The 16,746-nt window shown below is 52.3% G+C and overlaps 1 protein-coding gene across 1 annotated transcript; it reads left to right on the top strand.

Moving 5' to 3' along the window:
- Positions 1–361: 361 nt before the first annotated feature.
- Positions 362–10,093, top strand: PRDM7 (PR/SET domain 7). The gene is made up of 10 exons (XM_060083194.1): positions 362–430; positions 820–943; positions 1,266–1,373; positions 3,175–3,228; positions 4,965–5,117; positions 5,756–5,857; positions 6,073–6,344; positions 6,760–6,827; positions 7,963–8,251; positions 9,842–10,093. Exons 1-10 carry the CDS (start codon positions 362–364, stop codon positions 10,091–10,093), a joined length of 1,491 nt encoding a protein of 496 aa, XP_059939177.1.
- Positions 10,094–16,746: the final 6,653 nt, after the last annotated feature.

Genomic DNA, 16,746 nt, shown 5'->3' with positions numbered 1-16,746 from the left:
AACAGAGCCCTGCTTGTCAAGCGGGCCCCAGCCCAGCAGTCCGGGGCTCCCAGGTCTCCTCGGGACTCCCTCAGACACCCCCAGACTCAGCCCTCCCAGCGCCTTTCCTCCGAGGGGCCGAGTTGCAGGGGGACCAAAGAAACCGGATCTAGTTCCCATTAGGCTGGGCTGTCGTGGCTGCTGAGGATCCGCCCAGCCCTTCAATACCCTCCACATCCTCTACCGCTTGCTGCGGTCCTCACACCTTCCTGCTCGGCACGCCCCGGCCGAGGAACAGAGACCTGGCTCTGGGCAGGGGCCTGGGCTTCCTCCGCGCCTTCTCCTTCCACAGGCACCTTGGCCTGGAGGCGGTCCCAGGACCATGAGCACCGACAGGTGGCCGGAGGAGAGCGCCGAGGGAGGTGCTGGGAGAACGGAGCGGAAGCCCACGGTGAGCGGTGGGGGAGGCAGGGCCGGGCGCTCAGCCGGCTCCACGGGAGGGACCCACGGACGCCTGGCCTGCACCGCTGGGGGACCTTCTCTGCGAAGGTGCACAGGATGGGGGTGCCTGGTCCTGTCCAAGATGGTGGGGCGGGGCGGGGGCGGGGACAGGACACTGCAGCATCGTCCACTGCCCTGTGTCCAGGGCGAGTTAGGAGAGTGCTCGGTGTTGGCTCAGTGAAGCAGGACACACTCGGGAAGGAAAGTCTTCGTCCTTGTCTCTCACAGAGACCACCCAGCGGCATCAGGCTACACCCTGCACAAGGTGGAGGAGAGGGCCCAGCTCTAAGTTCTGACTTAGATGAGTAAGTCACTGATGAAGTCTATTATGTTCTCTAGGCCAAAGATGCCTTCAAAGACATTTCCACATACTTCTCCAAGGAAGAATGGACAGAGATGGGAGAATGGGAAAAAATCCGATATAGGAATGTGAAAAAGAACTATGAAGCACTGATTACTATAGGTAACAGGAAATGCTGGGTGCCTATGAGCCTGGGAAACATGTACCCGATCTTCGGTCTCAGTGTTAGCTTGGCTCTCTCTTAGGTGGCTTCCTCTGCTCACACTTCCCTTCTGTGTGGAGACTAACCTGCAGGAAACTTGTGTTCTTTTGTATTCAGTGTGGGCCTGGCCCTGGCAACGCAGAGCTCACCTCTCGCCTTGCTCTAGACTCTCCCAGCCCATCCTGCCCAGTCACACTGACTTGTGGCACTTCCCATTGCCTCTGGGCTTTGTTCCTCCTTCCAGCTCTTCCCTTTTGGAACAAAGATTTTGCTTCTTTCCAGGTCTCAGAGCCCCTCGGCCAGCTTTCATGTGTCACCGCAGGCAGGCCATCAAACCCCAGGTGGATGACCCTGAGGATTCTGATGAAGAATGGACTCCAAGGCAGCAAGGTGAGGGGCCAGGAAGATTTAGAGGCATCTTCCGGAAACCAACCTGGGTTTAGGTCTCAGCTGCATCTCAGGCATTAGCAAAAAAAAACCCATAATTTTTCACCAAACAAGCAAGATGCAAAACAGAATATTATACAGTAAGAGACTATCCACATAAAGTTTTTAAATATGTAAAATAATTAGCCTCCCCTTCTCTGCCATCCGATGTGCGGTTGACTGTGCCCCTCACCATGTCTTCTCACAAGACTTTCATGATCAAGCGTTCCTGGGCAAGAAACAAAAGGAGAATTGTCCCATTCCCCAGTGGACTCAAATGAAAACTGGTAATAAACCAGGTACAACTCCAAGAGAAGACACTGGAGAAGAAGCAAGCTGGGTCTGTAAGGAGCCACACATGAGGTGGCACACATACTTATGCTGTGGAACGTCACTTGCATCTTACCATATCACTCTGAAAACATCACTACTATCTGGACAAATGCATCCATTTGTTTCATTGGGAAAAAAATGATTTTTCTCCTTGTGTCAGTGTTTATGCATTAGTGCTTTGGTTCAGTAATAAATATGAGACCTTTTGTTGGAAAATATATATATATATTGTTTATAGGTACATTGAAAGGCCATAAATGTATAAAAATTTGAATGTGAATAAGAAGTACCAAATTCATCACCAAAGGAGTAAGGGCTGGCAGGTGGCTTCACTGTGTCTTGGTTAGTTTTTTGTTTTTGTTTTTGAATTTTGAAGTAGAAATTAAAAGACCCGCAGTGGTTGCGGCAGAATGGTGACATAAGACTGAATGGAGGTGGATGTATAGGTTTTCAGTATAATTCTCAATAGTTTTCTCTCTTTTTTTTTTTTTTTTGGCTGCGTTGGGTCTTCGTTGCTGCATGCGGGGTTTCTCTAATTGCGGCGAGCGGGGGCTACTCTTCTTTGCAGTGCGTGGGCTCCTCGTTGCAGTGGCTTCTCTCTTGTTGTGGAACACGGGCTCTAGGCATGCAGGCTTCGGTAGTTTCAGCACGCAGGCTCAGTAGTTGTGGCGCACGGGCTTAGTTGCTCCACGGCATGTGGGATCTTCCCAGAGCAGGGCTCGAACCCGTGTCCCCTGCATTGGCAGGTAGATTCCTAACCACTGCACCACCAGGGAAGTCCCGAGTGCATAGGAAGATTTTTGAGTGTTGATTTTGGATCCTGCAACTTTGCTAAATTCTTTTATTAGTTCTAACAGTGCTTTCTGTGGAATTTTAAAGATTTTTCTGTGCATAAAATCATGTCATCTGTGAACAAACCTTATTTTACTTCTTTCTTTCCAAATTGGAAGCCTTTTGATTCCTTTTCTTATCTAATACCCTGGCTAGGACTTCTAGTACCACGTTGAATAGAAGTGGTGAGAGTGGGCATCCTTGCCTTTTTTCTTGATCTTAGAAGAGATCACTTTTTCCACCAATGAGTATGATGTTAGAGGTGGACTCTTCATATGTGACCTTTATTATATTGAGGTAATTTCCTTCTATTCCTACTTTGTTGAGTATTTTTGTCATGAAGTCAATTTGTTAGATACTTTATGAACGTAGGATGAAGCACAGATGAGGTTTTGTCTATTTTTTTTTTTAATTTTAAGAAAACTATGTTATGCTCCCAGTGGAAGCATAGGCGTTGATGACACCGAAATCATTTTCCATCCCCCCTTTGGTAATCCTTGTACTTGTCACTCTCTGGTTCAGCATTCTGTGTCCTTACTTCAGATGCCCAGAGTTTGGAAACATTTACCAACCAAAACACTGATTTCTCATCATCTTCTAGTGAAACCTTCTTGGGTGGCCTTCAGAGTGGAGCACAGTAAACACCAGAAGGTAAGTATTTCCCAAATCCTATTGACAAGAAAACCTTCCTCATGGATCCAATCAAAGGTAAGAATAGGAGACACACCGAGTGTCCTAGAGACCGCTGCTTCCCGTCATGGTTCTTCAGCACAATGTCTGATATCATCATCATTTTACATGAATAAACTCACTTTAAACCTTAAAACAATCCTGTCGTACCTATAGGTAGTGTAACTATCACCATTTATATTGAATAGATCAAGAGACTGAGGTAAAGAAATGTTTGATTATATGCCTGAGATCACAGCATCACTGGTAGTGCAATCTCATCCAAAGCTCCTTCCCTAAAACACTTACAAGCTGAGTAGAACTTCCATAGTTTTATAAGGTTTACACTGTCTTATTCATACATCTTTATATCATTCATCTGACGGATGATTTCAACCTCAGTTCTTTTCTGCTACGCCAAAGTGAGTGACGTGCTAAGACCATCTGACTAAGGGAAGCTTACAGATCTGTAGGCAATTTGTACAGTGGATTGTCCGAGACGAAGAAGGAGATGGACCCCCAACCTCAGAGCCTCCTACTCTAATAAGAGGAAGCATCTCCCAGCCCTGACTAGCTTCAAGTTTGATAACTGAAAAATGACAAATAAGAAAATAACTTAAGGACTTCATATAGGTTACCCGCGTTTCAACAGAAACTCATCCCTCTGAAACTGATTTCAAATGCTCATTCTTGCAGGAGGAAGTAACAGCTCCTTCCTCCGAGCTCTAATTAGGCAACTCTCATGTTTGGAATCATTTGTTTAGCCTGCCCCTGCGTTGCAAGCTTTGAGAGCCTGGTCCATACCCGTTTCTTCACAGAAGTCCCAGGCCCAGCTCAAGGCCCCTGAGGGCCCCCTGGATGTTTTCTGAATGAGTGACTCCACATTTAAACATTCACCTAGAAGTAAGAGGGTCAGGGAGTGCTGAAGATAGTGTCTGTGAGCTAGATTTCAAATAGGGAGACAGTTGAGGGGGTGAACTGATAGCAGCAGGGCTGGACTCTCACATTCACACTGTATTAAATATCAATAGCTCACAAAACAACTTGGTGAACGTTATTAAATTTCATGTCCACTGTAACGTTAAGAATTAGCATGTATACCAATTTATGGATCAGGAAACCGAGGAGAACTAGCTAGTCGTACAGCCCCATTCAAGCAGAATCGATGGGAACCAGCTACCCTGATTCCAAACATTCTCTCTAGGATATGGCCACCTGCAGCTTTCAGCATCATTTTCTTTGGTGTCTAGATATGTTTCTGCCACACCATTTCTTTGTTCTCTTCCCAGTCTCACTGCTGTCACTCATTTTCCAGAAGTGTTTTGACCCCTCTGTACTTGTCCACATTTCCTCGTCCATCAGAGGTCCACTAATTAATAGAAGACCCCCTCTTTTTTTTTCTATAAGCCCTTACCCACCGGCTTCTTTCCCAGACTTTGTTGATTCTTCCCAATTGTTCTCCCTGCCTCGCTCTCACTTTTACGGAGAAATTTGAGAGAAAGTTGAAGGGAAGGAACCTTAAGATATGGGTTCTAGTCTTGATTCACTACCCGCTTAGGCCCTTTATTTATGCTCTAGTGTTCAGACTCCACCCGCCCCGGGTATTTCCAAGGGTTGTTGAAGTACTAACTAAGGTCATGCATGTGAAAACACTTCATAAGCTCTAAAGAACTAAAGAAATGCATGTTGTCTTTTAATATGTGACTCTCCCGTTGAAGGCAGTGCCCCCGGTGCCATTAAGTAATGAATCTAGTTTGAAGAAATTGCCAGGAGCAGCGCAACTGCAGAAGGCAAGTGGCCCTGCGCAGGCCCAGAGCCCAGCGCCCCCTCCTGGAGCAGCAAGCACCTCTGCACGGCACACTAGACAAAAGCTGGGTAAGAGACAATAACTTGGGGGCTTTAGTCCCTCTAATTTTTCTAGAAAGGCTGATTAGTATGGCCTAGGTGTGTGGGGTGGACTTGGGGTAGGCGTGGGTTTAGGCTGGACTGATCTGAGACCTGAAGTTAGCACTGGGGCCTTGGGAAAATCTTACATGTTTTCTGAGGTCCTGATTGCTAATCTCTAAAGTGAACATAAGGATACATAACTCGTATAGTGTTTGAAAGCATTAAATTGAATATAAAAGTACTGACACATACACCTTGTTCAAAAATCCATCTGTGATAATAGGGGTCATGCTTTCTTAGTTAAGGCCTCTGCTCAATGCCTAACATGTAATGTGCCTTAACAAATATTTTCTAATGAGTAAATGTGTCAATGAACCATTTTCTAAGTAGAAAGGTTGGGAAGTTAAACCTAATAATGGGAAGAACAGGAAGCTAACATTGAACTGGGCGTCTGTAGTCAGTGTGGAGCCTCGGTCCCTCTGAACCAGTAGTTAAAGGGGAAAAAACCAAAGTATACAGAAGGACAGGCGATAATCTGATGGGAGGGGATTTCACATTTTCTGATAAAACAGGGACCAACACTCCAGACCCCACCAACTTTGCTTACCTACTCTTCTCCAACTTAGAACGCAGAACAAAGCAGATTGAAGTGAAGATGTACAGCCTACGAGAAAGAAAGGTCCACGTGTACCAAGAGGTCAGCGAGCCCCAGGACGACGACTACCTCTGTGAGTGACCCCACTGGCCCATTACAGAGAACGCTGTTATGTCTTGCTACAATAATCTCACCTTAGCATTTGGTCCCCAAATCATCCCCTTTGTCTAGTGACTTGGGGTACAGGATTGAGGCCAAATGACATGAGCGCCCCGGTTCTCTCTGAAGGGCTTTACGACCAGGAACACGCACTGTATCTTCCCTAATCCCTGCTGCTCTCGCCTCCAGATTGTGAGACGTGTCAGAACTTCTTCATTGACAGCTGTGCTGCTCACGGGGCCCCTACATTTGTAAAGGACAGTGCAGTGGAGAAGGGGCATCCCAACCGCTCGGCCCTCACTCTGCCCCCTGGATTAAGTATCAGACCATCAGGCATCCCTGAGGCTGGGCTTGGAGTATGGAACGAGGCATCCGATCTGCCGTTGGGTCTGCACTTTGGCCCCTATGAGGGCCGGATCACAGAAGATGAAGAGGCCGCCAACAGTGGATACTCCTGGCTGGTGAGAAACACCCACCTCTTCCCCTGTCCTCTGGCCTCCACATCCCTTCTGTGGATTGGGGGGGGGGCCTCACTTTCAACATACTAGGACGTGGATGGGGACCACATGGTCAGCTCTGTGTACTGCGTGCGCTTTGCATGAACATGGAACTTCAACTTAAAGATCAGAGGCCAGGTGGGAGCACGGTGGTACAGGCGCAAAGAAGCGGCTCCTCCCGTGCGGGGCCCTTGACCTGAGCGGACAAATAGACTCAGACGTGAGGATGGTGATTAAGGAGCTTACTGTGTGCTCACGATTGGCAGTTGCATCCATGCGGCTGAAGAGTACTGATGATAGCAGAGTGAAATAATTCTTCTGTTACCTCCCACCAAAAAAAAAAAAAAAAAAGCCTTTAACTTCTTTTTCTGACACTCAGATCACCAAAGGGAGAAATTGCTACGAGTATGTGGATGGAAAGGACAAGTCCTGGGCCAACTGGATGAGGTAAGTCCAGTAGGTTTCCAGGTTCCAGAGAGGACACTCATCTCTCTCAAGCCCATGTCCCTTTCCTTCTCAGACTGCCCCCCTCAATGGTTTTTACATCTTCTGTTCCTCTTTTTTCTCCATACAATGCTCTTTCATTTCAAGAGACGTCAGAAAAAAGGAAATAAAAATATAGTATGTGTCCTCAAAATACTTCTCTGTGCTCAAGAAAATTGGGGTACTTGAAAACAACTTGAGGAGTCTAGATTCACCAGGGACACTTCTTTACCTAATTAACACTTATCAAGCACTTACTATTATGCTCCAGTTTAGAAAACGGAGTCCATTACTTAAACAGATCACATAACCCATGTCCTTACGGAGGACACACTGCAGACAGACATTAAGCAACTGACTTTAGGAATATTGAATCCTAATTTTCCTGTTTTTCAAGAAGTGCACAGCACCAGCATAACCTGACGTGAGGGACCTTTAGTCTGTGAGGGCGGCCACCTTCCCAGCCTTGGTTCCAGTGAGAACTGGGTTCTGAAGCCAGGGAACAAATGGACTGCAGGATGGTTGTGAGCAGCCCCTTTCTCTAAGGTCCCCTCCTTTCATCAGGGGAGGCAGAAAGTGAATAAACTACTATTGTTCTGTGTTTCGAGCTAAGTCAGAGAGCTCTCCAAGTTTCTACAGGAACCTGGGGGAGGCAAGTGAATGGGGGGCCCTGGATACACGTGGGGAGACTGGAGACAGGCCTCTCGAGAGAACGTAGGCTGGGGCTGAGGGACGTGTGCTAAACTAGAAGCACCAAGTTCTGCAGAATAAAAACAGAACTTCATTGAGAGTTTAGAGAAGCCAGAGGTCACCAGTTTTATGGCCAATCCAGGTGGAGACAGGTCTGGAATTGGGCTTTGGAAAACAGATAATTAGGTAAGGAGAGAAAAGCAATCCGGCCTGGATGAACACCAGCAACAGCATCTGGAGATAGGGATTCACAGGACAAGGTCGAAGGTGTGAACGGCAGGTTCCCGAGCAGGAGCAGCGGCCGCTGGGGGCAGCACCAGGCCGCGAAGGCAAGGAGCCGGCTCGGGTCTGACAGGTGGAGGGAACTCATCGCCTGCGCTTTCTTTCCCTGTCTCGGCCCCAACCCCAGGTATGTGAACTGTGCCCGGGATGAGGAGGAGCAGAACCTGGTGGCCTTCCAGTATCACAGGCAGATCTTCTACCGAACCTGCCGGGTGGTCAGGCCGGGCTGTGAACTGCTGGTCTGGTACGGGGACGAGTACAGCCAGGAGCTCGGCATCCAGTGGGGCAGCGGGTGGAAGAGCCAGCTCGCGGCGGCGGGCAGAGGTGGGAGCCACCACTCTTCCAATGCAAAGCAAGAAGCACTCCTGGGGAGCTTTCATGGCCCGGCTCTTGACCAGAGTAAACTCCAGTCTGGAGTCAGTAAAATTTCAATTAAGATGCTTCAGAAATTGATCCATAAGCCTTTGACTCTTAGGGAAATTTTTTATATTAAAATTTTTTTTCTTCTAATTTTTTTAATCCCTCATGCAAAAAATATATAACATCATATAGGGCTGAAAGGCTGAGAGGAAAAAAACAAGTTTTCGAGCACCTACCAGCTCTCTCACCTTTAGCCGTTTCTTCTTAATCTCCTCCATATTTTTAGACGATATGTGTACACATTGATTTGCATTCAGTCACCATTTCGGTTCGTCGTCACACGAGTTCATACACTGTGCCAGATAGGGCTCCACGAACTGGAAATAGAGATTGAACAGGACGGTCAGAATCACTGCCCTAGAGCAGCACGTGCCTCATACCTGACAGCAATTAGTGCTTTGAGGAAAAGTAGCCCAGAAAAAGTGCCTTGGATCGATGTGAGCGGAGGGTGGGGTGTGGCGCTCTCCAGAGGCAGCATTTGTGGGCCAAGTGTTCCAGGCAGGGGAACGGCCAGTGCCGCAGCACCAGGGCAGGAAAGAGAGGCCATGCAGGTGGTCAGAGAAGGAAGCACAGAGGGAGAGGAAGCAGGCTGGACAGAACACGGAGGCCTCAGGGCCTGTGCTCCACGCACAGACAGGGGGGTCCCCCGGGGTGACGTGAAACCACCGTGCGGTTTTCAGCTGCAGGCGGCACGTTCTCTGCTCTAAGGTGATGCTTTGGCTCACTTTTTGGGAAGAGACGGCAGTGGGGAATCCGCTCAGAGGTCAGTTCTCCAGGGGAGAGGGGGGAGAGTGGACTGGCTGCGGACGGGCAGGAGATGGGCTGTAGTTTCAAACAGGACTTCCCACTGCATTTGAAACGGACGAAGCCTGACTGAAATCGGTGAGGTGTGCATACTCGTGAGGCTTTCTGAGGAAGGGCGTACTTGCATTTTCCGCTTTATGGAAAACTGAGAGAGAAGCAATTCATGACCTAATTGGGGCATCAGGAGCCAGAGTCCTTTAGTCAGTGGGACCTGGACCACTCGGTCTTGTCCAATCTGAATCCCACTTCCTCACAAAGATTCAGACACAATGGCTGCTCAACTAATATGTCTCTGTGAATGAGGAGCTCTAACCACTACCCCACCCTGCCTTCCACATCTGGAGATCTCCAGGATGAGTGCCCCTAACTTAATAAATTCCTTCCCCTTGTAGGAAGTCACTCGGGGTGATTCCACCTGTCATCAAGAGTGTTCTCTCCCAACAGGAAAAAATACCTGTGGCCCCTCTGTTACAAAGTGATATAGGACTTTTCAGATACTCGTATGTGGGCAAAGGTCACTGCAGTTCCACCTCCTATAAGGAGTGACGCTGCCTCTGATGCTACTTGAAGGTCCCTAGTCAGGGCCACGGGTAGAAAAGGCCCTTGATACGGGCTTTCTGGATTTCTGAAGAAGACGGAGTGAGTAAAAATGGAGTGGAAAAGTAGACTGTGCAGGCACACCTGCTGGGAGACAGGGCTTGCGCTGTCAACACTGAGATGATTAGTGGTTCAGGCCTTACCGGAGACAAACCATCTACCTGACCACAAGCTTCCTCTTTCAGCAGACCCAAAGCCCAAGATCCATCCATGTGGCTCCTTCTCTCTGGCCTTCTTCAGTCAGAAAATCCTCAGCCAAAACGTGGAACGCAGTCACCCGTCTCAGGTCCTCCCGAGAACACCCGCAAGAGACCGCATCCAACCACAGGATCCCTGCCCAGGCTATCAAAATCGGCAGCAGCAATATTCTGATCCACACAGCTGGAGTGACAAACCTGAAGGTCAAGAGGTCAAGGAAAGGTCCAAACCTTTGCTGAAAACAATAAGGCTGAGGAGGATTTCAAGGGCCTTTTCCTACTCTCCCAAAGGACAAATGGGGAGCTCTAGGGCACATGAGACAATGATGGAGGCAGGGCCCAGCACAGGCCAGAAAGTGAATCCAGAGGACACAGGCAAATTACTCGTGGGGGCAGGAGTACCAAGAGCTGTAAAAGTCAAGTACAGAGGCTGTGGGCAAGGCTCCAAGGATAGGTCTAGTCTCACCAAGCACCAGAGGACACACACAGGGGAGAAGCCCTATGTTTGCGGGGAGTGTGGGCGAGACTTCAGTCACAAGTCAGTTCTCATCAGACACCAGAGGACACACACAGGGGAGAAGCCCTATGTTTGCGGGGAGTGTGGGCGACACTTCAGTCGTAAGTCAGTTCTCATCAGACACCAGAGGACACACACAGGGGAGAAGCCCTATGTTTGCGGGGAGTGTGGGCGAGACTTCAGTCAAAAGTCAGTTCTCATCAGACACCAGAGGACACACACAGGGGAGAAGCCCTATGTTTGCGGGGAGTGTGGGCGACACTTCAGTCGTAAGTCAGTTCTCATCGGACACCAGAGGACACACACAGGGGAGAAGCCCTATGTTTGCGGGGAGTGTGGGCGAGACTTCAGTCATAAGTCAAATCTCATCAGACACCAGAGGACACACACAGGGGAGAAGCCCTATGTTTGCAGGGAGGGTGAGGGAGTCATTACCAATAAACCACATCTTAGCCACGGGAGGATAAATGTAGCCACCACATACCTCAGCTCTGAGGGAGCTTCAAAGGAAGTCTATGACCCCTTACATTCCCTAAGAGTGTGATGAGCACAGAAATGACTGGTTAAATAGATCCTCTGCTTTCATGATAAGAGAGAAGGTAGATAAACAGCAGAGGGTTTCTTAATTGCCCTGGAGATGTTCATACCAATCCCCTTCATGGTTTTTTGGACTCCTGTTTTAATAAATTTTGTCTCCATACAAATCTGAAGCCCAGACTGTGGACCTCATTCCCCCCTTATCACTGAAAGCAGTGGGGTCCAAGAGGGCCACGGAGAGCTCATACTCACAGCCCCAGTCTCCATAGGAACTGAACCCCTGGAAGGGCATTCTCCCTTGGCCTCTCCTCGTTCCTCTCTGGTTTCCTCTGACTTCTGTAGCCTCAAAGGTGAAGGCCTCGTGCATGTACGTGTGCATGCCTGTGTGCCTGGCTCAATCTGGGGTATCTGGTCTCCCTCGCTCTCTCTTTGCTGTCCCCTCAGGGTCAGCACAGCATGTGGACTCCAGATCCAACCATAGTGGGTCAATTCTCAGCTCTGCCCTCACGCGCTGTGTGACCTAGGGCAAGGTGCTCAACCTCTCTGTGCCTCTTTTCTAATCTATAAAATGGGATGGGAGCGCCAGCCTTCTGGTCTGATGGATAAGCACAGGCAGAATCTGGCACAGAGGCTGGCTGAGAGTGCAAGCCCGGCCCTTTGTTATTCTCTCCCTGCCCACGTCTTCCAGGTCTTTAGAGCTGGACAAAGAAGGGGCCACTCAGGCACTGGTCAGACACAGCTGCTTCACCTGCAGACTCGGCTGCCCTGACGAGGAGGTGAGAGGTCAGGATCCTCAGTGCGGGCGACCTCCCTTCCCGCTGAGCCCGGGCAGCCCCGGAGCCCCTGCACACACAGTCACCTGGGAAAGGCGGCCTTCGCCCACACCTGCTGAGAACGGAGTCTGGAGCCGCGCCTGCAGGAACCGGGCCACCCGTGAGTCTCAGAACCTCTCCTGCCCCCCTGCACACAGTGTACTCGAAGCCCACACCGCAGCTTCTCTAACGCACGTGCCGTGTACCTGGGCCTGTGTGCTTCAGTGCAACGGCGTCGCCACCTTGAAATGCTTAACTGTTGAGTATTTTATCCTTCAACTCACTTTTTCTAAGAGAAGTCTGGTGGAGAATGGGGCACGCTGTGAGCAGAGCCAAAGGGGGGAGCCCAGACCCCATGACTGCGAACAACGGCCCTTAGTCCCCCTCCCCGTGCAGGCTTGTGAAGCACCTCTACGTGAACCATGTGCATGTCAATAACAAACATCCACTATTATTGTCTCCTTTCTTTCATGCTTTTTTAAGGGAATGTGTGTGTCTGTGGCTTTGTTTCCCTATTGGAAGAGAAGCACCATAAACTTGCCATCTTCTGCGGCTCTCAGCAGGGGCCACAGGAGGGACGGAGTTGGGGGTGATGCCGGCAGAGGGGCTTCGACTGAAATACTATGGGGGCGGGGCCCCAGAAACTTCCAGGGGCTTCTCACCTGCACCTCCCACCAGAGGTGGCCCTAGAATCCCCTGCAAGGCTGAGCAGTTCAAGGCCTGCCCCCTCCACTCCCCTCCCCTCCCCTCCCCTCTGGCAACAAACCTCACTCCTGGTGAGGCCGCCAGCCCCCAAGACGCCCCGAGTCCCTGGGCCCCATCATCCGCGGCCTGCACAGAAGATGGATGACCTGTGTGGTGGCGGCGATGGTGTGCGACCCCACAGTTCAGGCACAAAAAGGCACTCCGGCCTTTCACCCAGTCTCGGCTCACCTCGAGCAAGGGGGCTGGCGGTTTATACACCCTCCCGCCACCGGCAGCTGCTGGCAGCCACGATCCGCGTGCTGAAGGGGGGCTCGGAGGAATGTGCGTCGCCTGACATGCGCTGGGCTCGGCGGAGGCGCCTGTCCTGTCCCCGGGACGTCTGCAGGGCCTCCACCTGACACTGCGGGTGCCCTGGACGGGCACACAGGACACCAGCAGCCTCCATCACACGTGCCGCTCTGACTGCAGTGGCCCCATGGCTGTGCCAGCCCCACCTGCCTGCTGCTCTACCGGGATCCTAGCTGAGCAGGTGAGCGCGGAGCACAGAGGGTAAACTGGTCTTCGGCTGCCAGACTCCGCCTGGTCGGCCACTAGCCCGGCCAGTACCTGAGGCGGAGCTGCCTGTGGGGAGGGCGTCACCCGCAGACGCTGTCCTCAAAGCTCAGGCCCCTGAAAACTTACCAACGAGGTTTTCTTAAGCTCGTTTTTAAAAGCAGGAGGCCGTTCATCCATCACCCAGAGAAAACTCCTGTAACACATTCTGAAATATGTACTTTAAGATCTTATTTTGCAAGCTCTCGTGCTCGATGCCAACAGCTTTGTTTTTTTTTTCTCATAACATGCAGGTGTTTAGAAAAAAAAGAAATTTAGAAAATACAGAAAATAAAAGCCACTCATAATTGTATAGGGAACACCAATTAATACAGCATTTGGTCACCACACACAGACACATGTGCACACACACAGGAACACACGTGCATGTTTTTCTTCTACGAAAGCTTTTGAGCCCCCATCTTACCTTGTCACCGGCCTCTGTTTTTGCTCACCAAGACGAGCCCGCTTTGGCCTCGTGACCGGTAGGTTTCCATGCAACTCAGAAGCAGGCGGGCAGCAGGGGCTGTGAGGGGTGGGCACCGGCTGGCCCGAAGTGAGGAGACAAGAGCGAGCCCTTCTCCTCCGGGTGCAGTACCTTCAGGGGCCACTGGGGGAAGACACCGAGGAAGAAGCTTCTCAAACGCCTTCCCTTCAGTTTCCATGGTTACAACGTGCCCCACGCCCTGGGGTCGGAGCGGGGGTTTAACAGACCTTCTCTTGTTGGACATGAAAAGTGTTTCCAGAGAGAATCTGTCCAGATCTTGGCCTGGCTTGCTGCAGGTTTACCCATGTGGTGCATTCGGGGCTCAAGGAAGTTCTGCAGCTTCCCGGGTTTAGGGCTAAAGCACACCCCGCCCTCACCCCTCCCGCGGTCACTGCATCTTCCCCTCCAGAGGAAGGTGTCTGGGACTACTGACTGCAAAGACACTACCGAAGAGGACAAAGGCCATGGCTGGCCCGGGGCTGGGGTGCTCCCTGGGGAGCAGAGGGGACATGGGACACTCAGTGCTGGTCTCACCTGTCCTGCGTGCTTATCCTTCACGGTGGTTGTGGGGCTTTCTGCCCCCGGGGGGCCTGCCAGCGAGGGGCTCCCAAGACGCTGCAGGCTGGGGTTGGCGGTGGGAGTGCTGGATGACAGGAAACCCAAGACCCTCCAGCAGGTCAGTGCGGTGAGGACAAGACCTGGCCTCACTGGACGGCTAGGCCCTGTCCTTTCGGGACACCCTCTCTGGACCCCCGTCGGAGGTGTGGCTGTTTCCCCGATGCCCATCTTGGTCTCAGGAGGCAGAAGAGAGACTGGGTTGTCCCTCCCACCTGCTGCCCGGGGAGTCACAAGGGCCCCTTCCCAAACAGACGGAGCAGGCTTAGCAGAGGGAGTGCTTGGGTCTCACAGGGTCACTGAGGAGAGGGACTGACTCCTGGCCAGGACCCTTCCTTGCTGGTTCTGTTTCTGTGTTGTCTTCACACCAAATCCCACGAGTGCAAGGCCGGGTTTTCACAGCATCACTGGCCCAGGGGCCAGCGAGCCTCCTTACGGTGAGTTTGTTACAGGCAGAGAGACAGGGCAGCTGGTGTGACGCTCCCCCGGGCGAGAGAAGGGACCGCACTAGGTTGTGTCTCCTGCGGGGTTTCAGGGATCCTGGCAATAGGGGCGGCCACTCCTTCTCTAAATACGTCAGACAACCACTGAGTCCTGAAGTTATTCATGAAACATTTTTTGAGCACCTGTTATATTGCAGGTACCACACGTGAGGGTTGCAGAGGTGGAGGTGGGCAGAGCTGGGTGTCAGGAACCAGCCCTACGGTCGGGGAAGAGGTTGAGGATTCCATGAGATGCCGGCTTCTGATGGCGGAGTAGACATTTTCTACCGCACATGTTAGCTGCAAAGATACAAAATAAAGAGAGAGGCATGACTCGTGCAGCAAAAATAAGGGTGTGGGGTGGAGGAGAAGGTGGCAAGCAGGGCTGAGCAGAGCGAACAAGCAGGTCCTGTCACTCCAGTGTTAAGCGTGCAGGACCCAAGCCACCAGCTCAGCTCGGTCAAGTGCCTGCTCTGCACTTAGTTACTTACCGTGAAGCCCTGGAGCCTCCACTTCCCCTGCTGTTGGGTTGGTACAGGAAGTCCTCAGCACAGTCACTGCTGTCATCGATATGAGGCTGAGGGCCCTCTACACGTGGTGTCCTGTCCAGCAGACCCTCGGCCATACCCTCCGAGCCCAACCGAGGCCCAGACGAAGCCTCACTTCGCTGGGTGGCCTCACTGGGGACCCAGGTCCCCCTCCCTGCTCGCACTCCAGGACGCCCTCACCCACAGTCAAAGCAAGTTCGTGGCCAGGCCCACACTCCACCCCCAAGTGGGGAGAAGGAAGGGACTGGGGGGCAAAGTGCCTTCAGGCAAGTGGTGCAGGAGCTCACCCATCAGCCCTCGTGGTCCGTCCCTGGGAGCGTGGTCACGGGTCACGTGCAGCGGCAGGGACGCGTGTGCCCAGCTGAAGTGGCTCCTGTGAGGACGCGAGCTCTCTGCCGTGAGCACTGGAGCAGGAAACCCTGAGGGCTCTTTCCGAGGCCGCGGTCGTTGGGACGAGAGATGAAGCCAGAAAGTGGGTTCTCGCTGGGACGGGCCTTCTCTAGACCCAGCTTGGGGACAGCAAGAGTGGGACAAGGGGCCCCGAGGAGACTGTGCAGCCGAGTGACAAGCCCACGTTCACCCGGCAGGAGGCCTTTGAGGGGTCTGTGACGGAGAAAGCCCACCCCGTGAGACAACAGAGGGTTTCAGGGACACACGGCAGCAAAATCAGAGAAAATATGAAGACTCTGGGAAACTAAAGTACGGATATCAAAGAAACTCTTACTGCCCTGAAGGTTCCCCCTGACATGAGCAGGGGCAGCTCCAGAACTGCCAAGGTTTTTGTGGTTTCAAGCAGCAGAGACCCTGCTCCCCAGCAGTGGGGCTGGGGGACTCGGGGGGCCACAGGCAGAATCTCACAGAGATGGGTCGACAGGGGCCACAAAGCACGGGGGCCCTTCGGGGATCGTGAGGCTGCTGTTGTCCAGGGTCGCCCGCTGTCCGGGGTCGTCTGCTGGCGGCCGCACCCCTGCCGTGTCCCTCCTGCTCACAGACCCTCCCCCACGGCTGCTCTGGCCCCATTCCCTTCATGCCCCCAATTCGTGCCCCTGAAAGCAGCAACCTGACTGACTGACTGCTCCTGATTCCGGGGCCAGGCCAGCAGGACTCCCTCCGGCTCTCCCTCCCCAGGGGCCAGCCTGCTCGCAGCCTCGGCGGCGCCCCAGCAGCTGCTTGTCCGGAAGCTTCTGTCGGTCTCACAAGGCACCACAGGCAGCGCTGCCGTGTCCATATACCCATCGTTTCCGACCGACACCTGGGGATGGACACTGAGGTTCACGGGAGGCGCCGGGCATCTCGTAGCAAAGGGAGCTGTGAGAGGATGTGCTCTGTCCCCGCCTCGCCTGCGACCAGCAGCCACGAACGCTTCCTCCTGGGCCTCCACGCCACTCACCCGGCAGCACAGGCTGTGTTTGGATGGCCCTCCTGAGGCGCAAAGCCATTTCGGGTCCTCTCCGTGGACCAGACACCAGAGGCTTGGTTCTAGCAACCAGGACCCACTGCCCCCAACCCCTCGGCCCAGACTCACCACTTCTCTCCCTCTGGTTTGTGTGCTCGGCCCCAGCTCCCGCCGCGTGGCCAGGGTCCAGACAGGACTCCCCT

The sequence above is a fragment of the Mesoplodon densirostris genome, chromosome 19, assembly GCF_025265405.1.
Source record: "Mesoplodon densirostris isolate mMesDen1 chromosome 19, mMesDen1 primary haplotype, whole genome shotgun sequence".
NCBI classification, from domain to species: domain Eukaryota; kingdom Metazoa; phylum Chordata; class Mammalia; order Artiodactyla; family Ziphiidae; genus Mesoplodon; species Mesoplodon densirostris.
The sequence above is the reverse complement of the archived record's forward strand: the minus strand, read 5'-3'. Positions and strand labels throughout refer to the sequence as shown.

Bases quoted from the DNA above. Each gene is read 5' to 3' on its own strand.
- PRDM7 (XM_060083194.1), top strand. From the start codon at position 362: ATGAGCACCGACAGGTGGCCGGAGGAGAGCGCCGAGGGAGGTGCTGGG. The intron at 944-1,265 runs GTAACAGGAAAT...GCTTCTTTCCAG, and splicing joins TGAAGCACTGATTACTATAG to GTCTCAGAGCCCCTCGGCCA. The intron at 1,374-3,174 runs GTGAGGGGCCAG...ATCATCTTCTAG, and splicing joins ATGGACTCCAAGGCAGCAAG to TGAAACCTTCTTGGGTGGCC.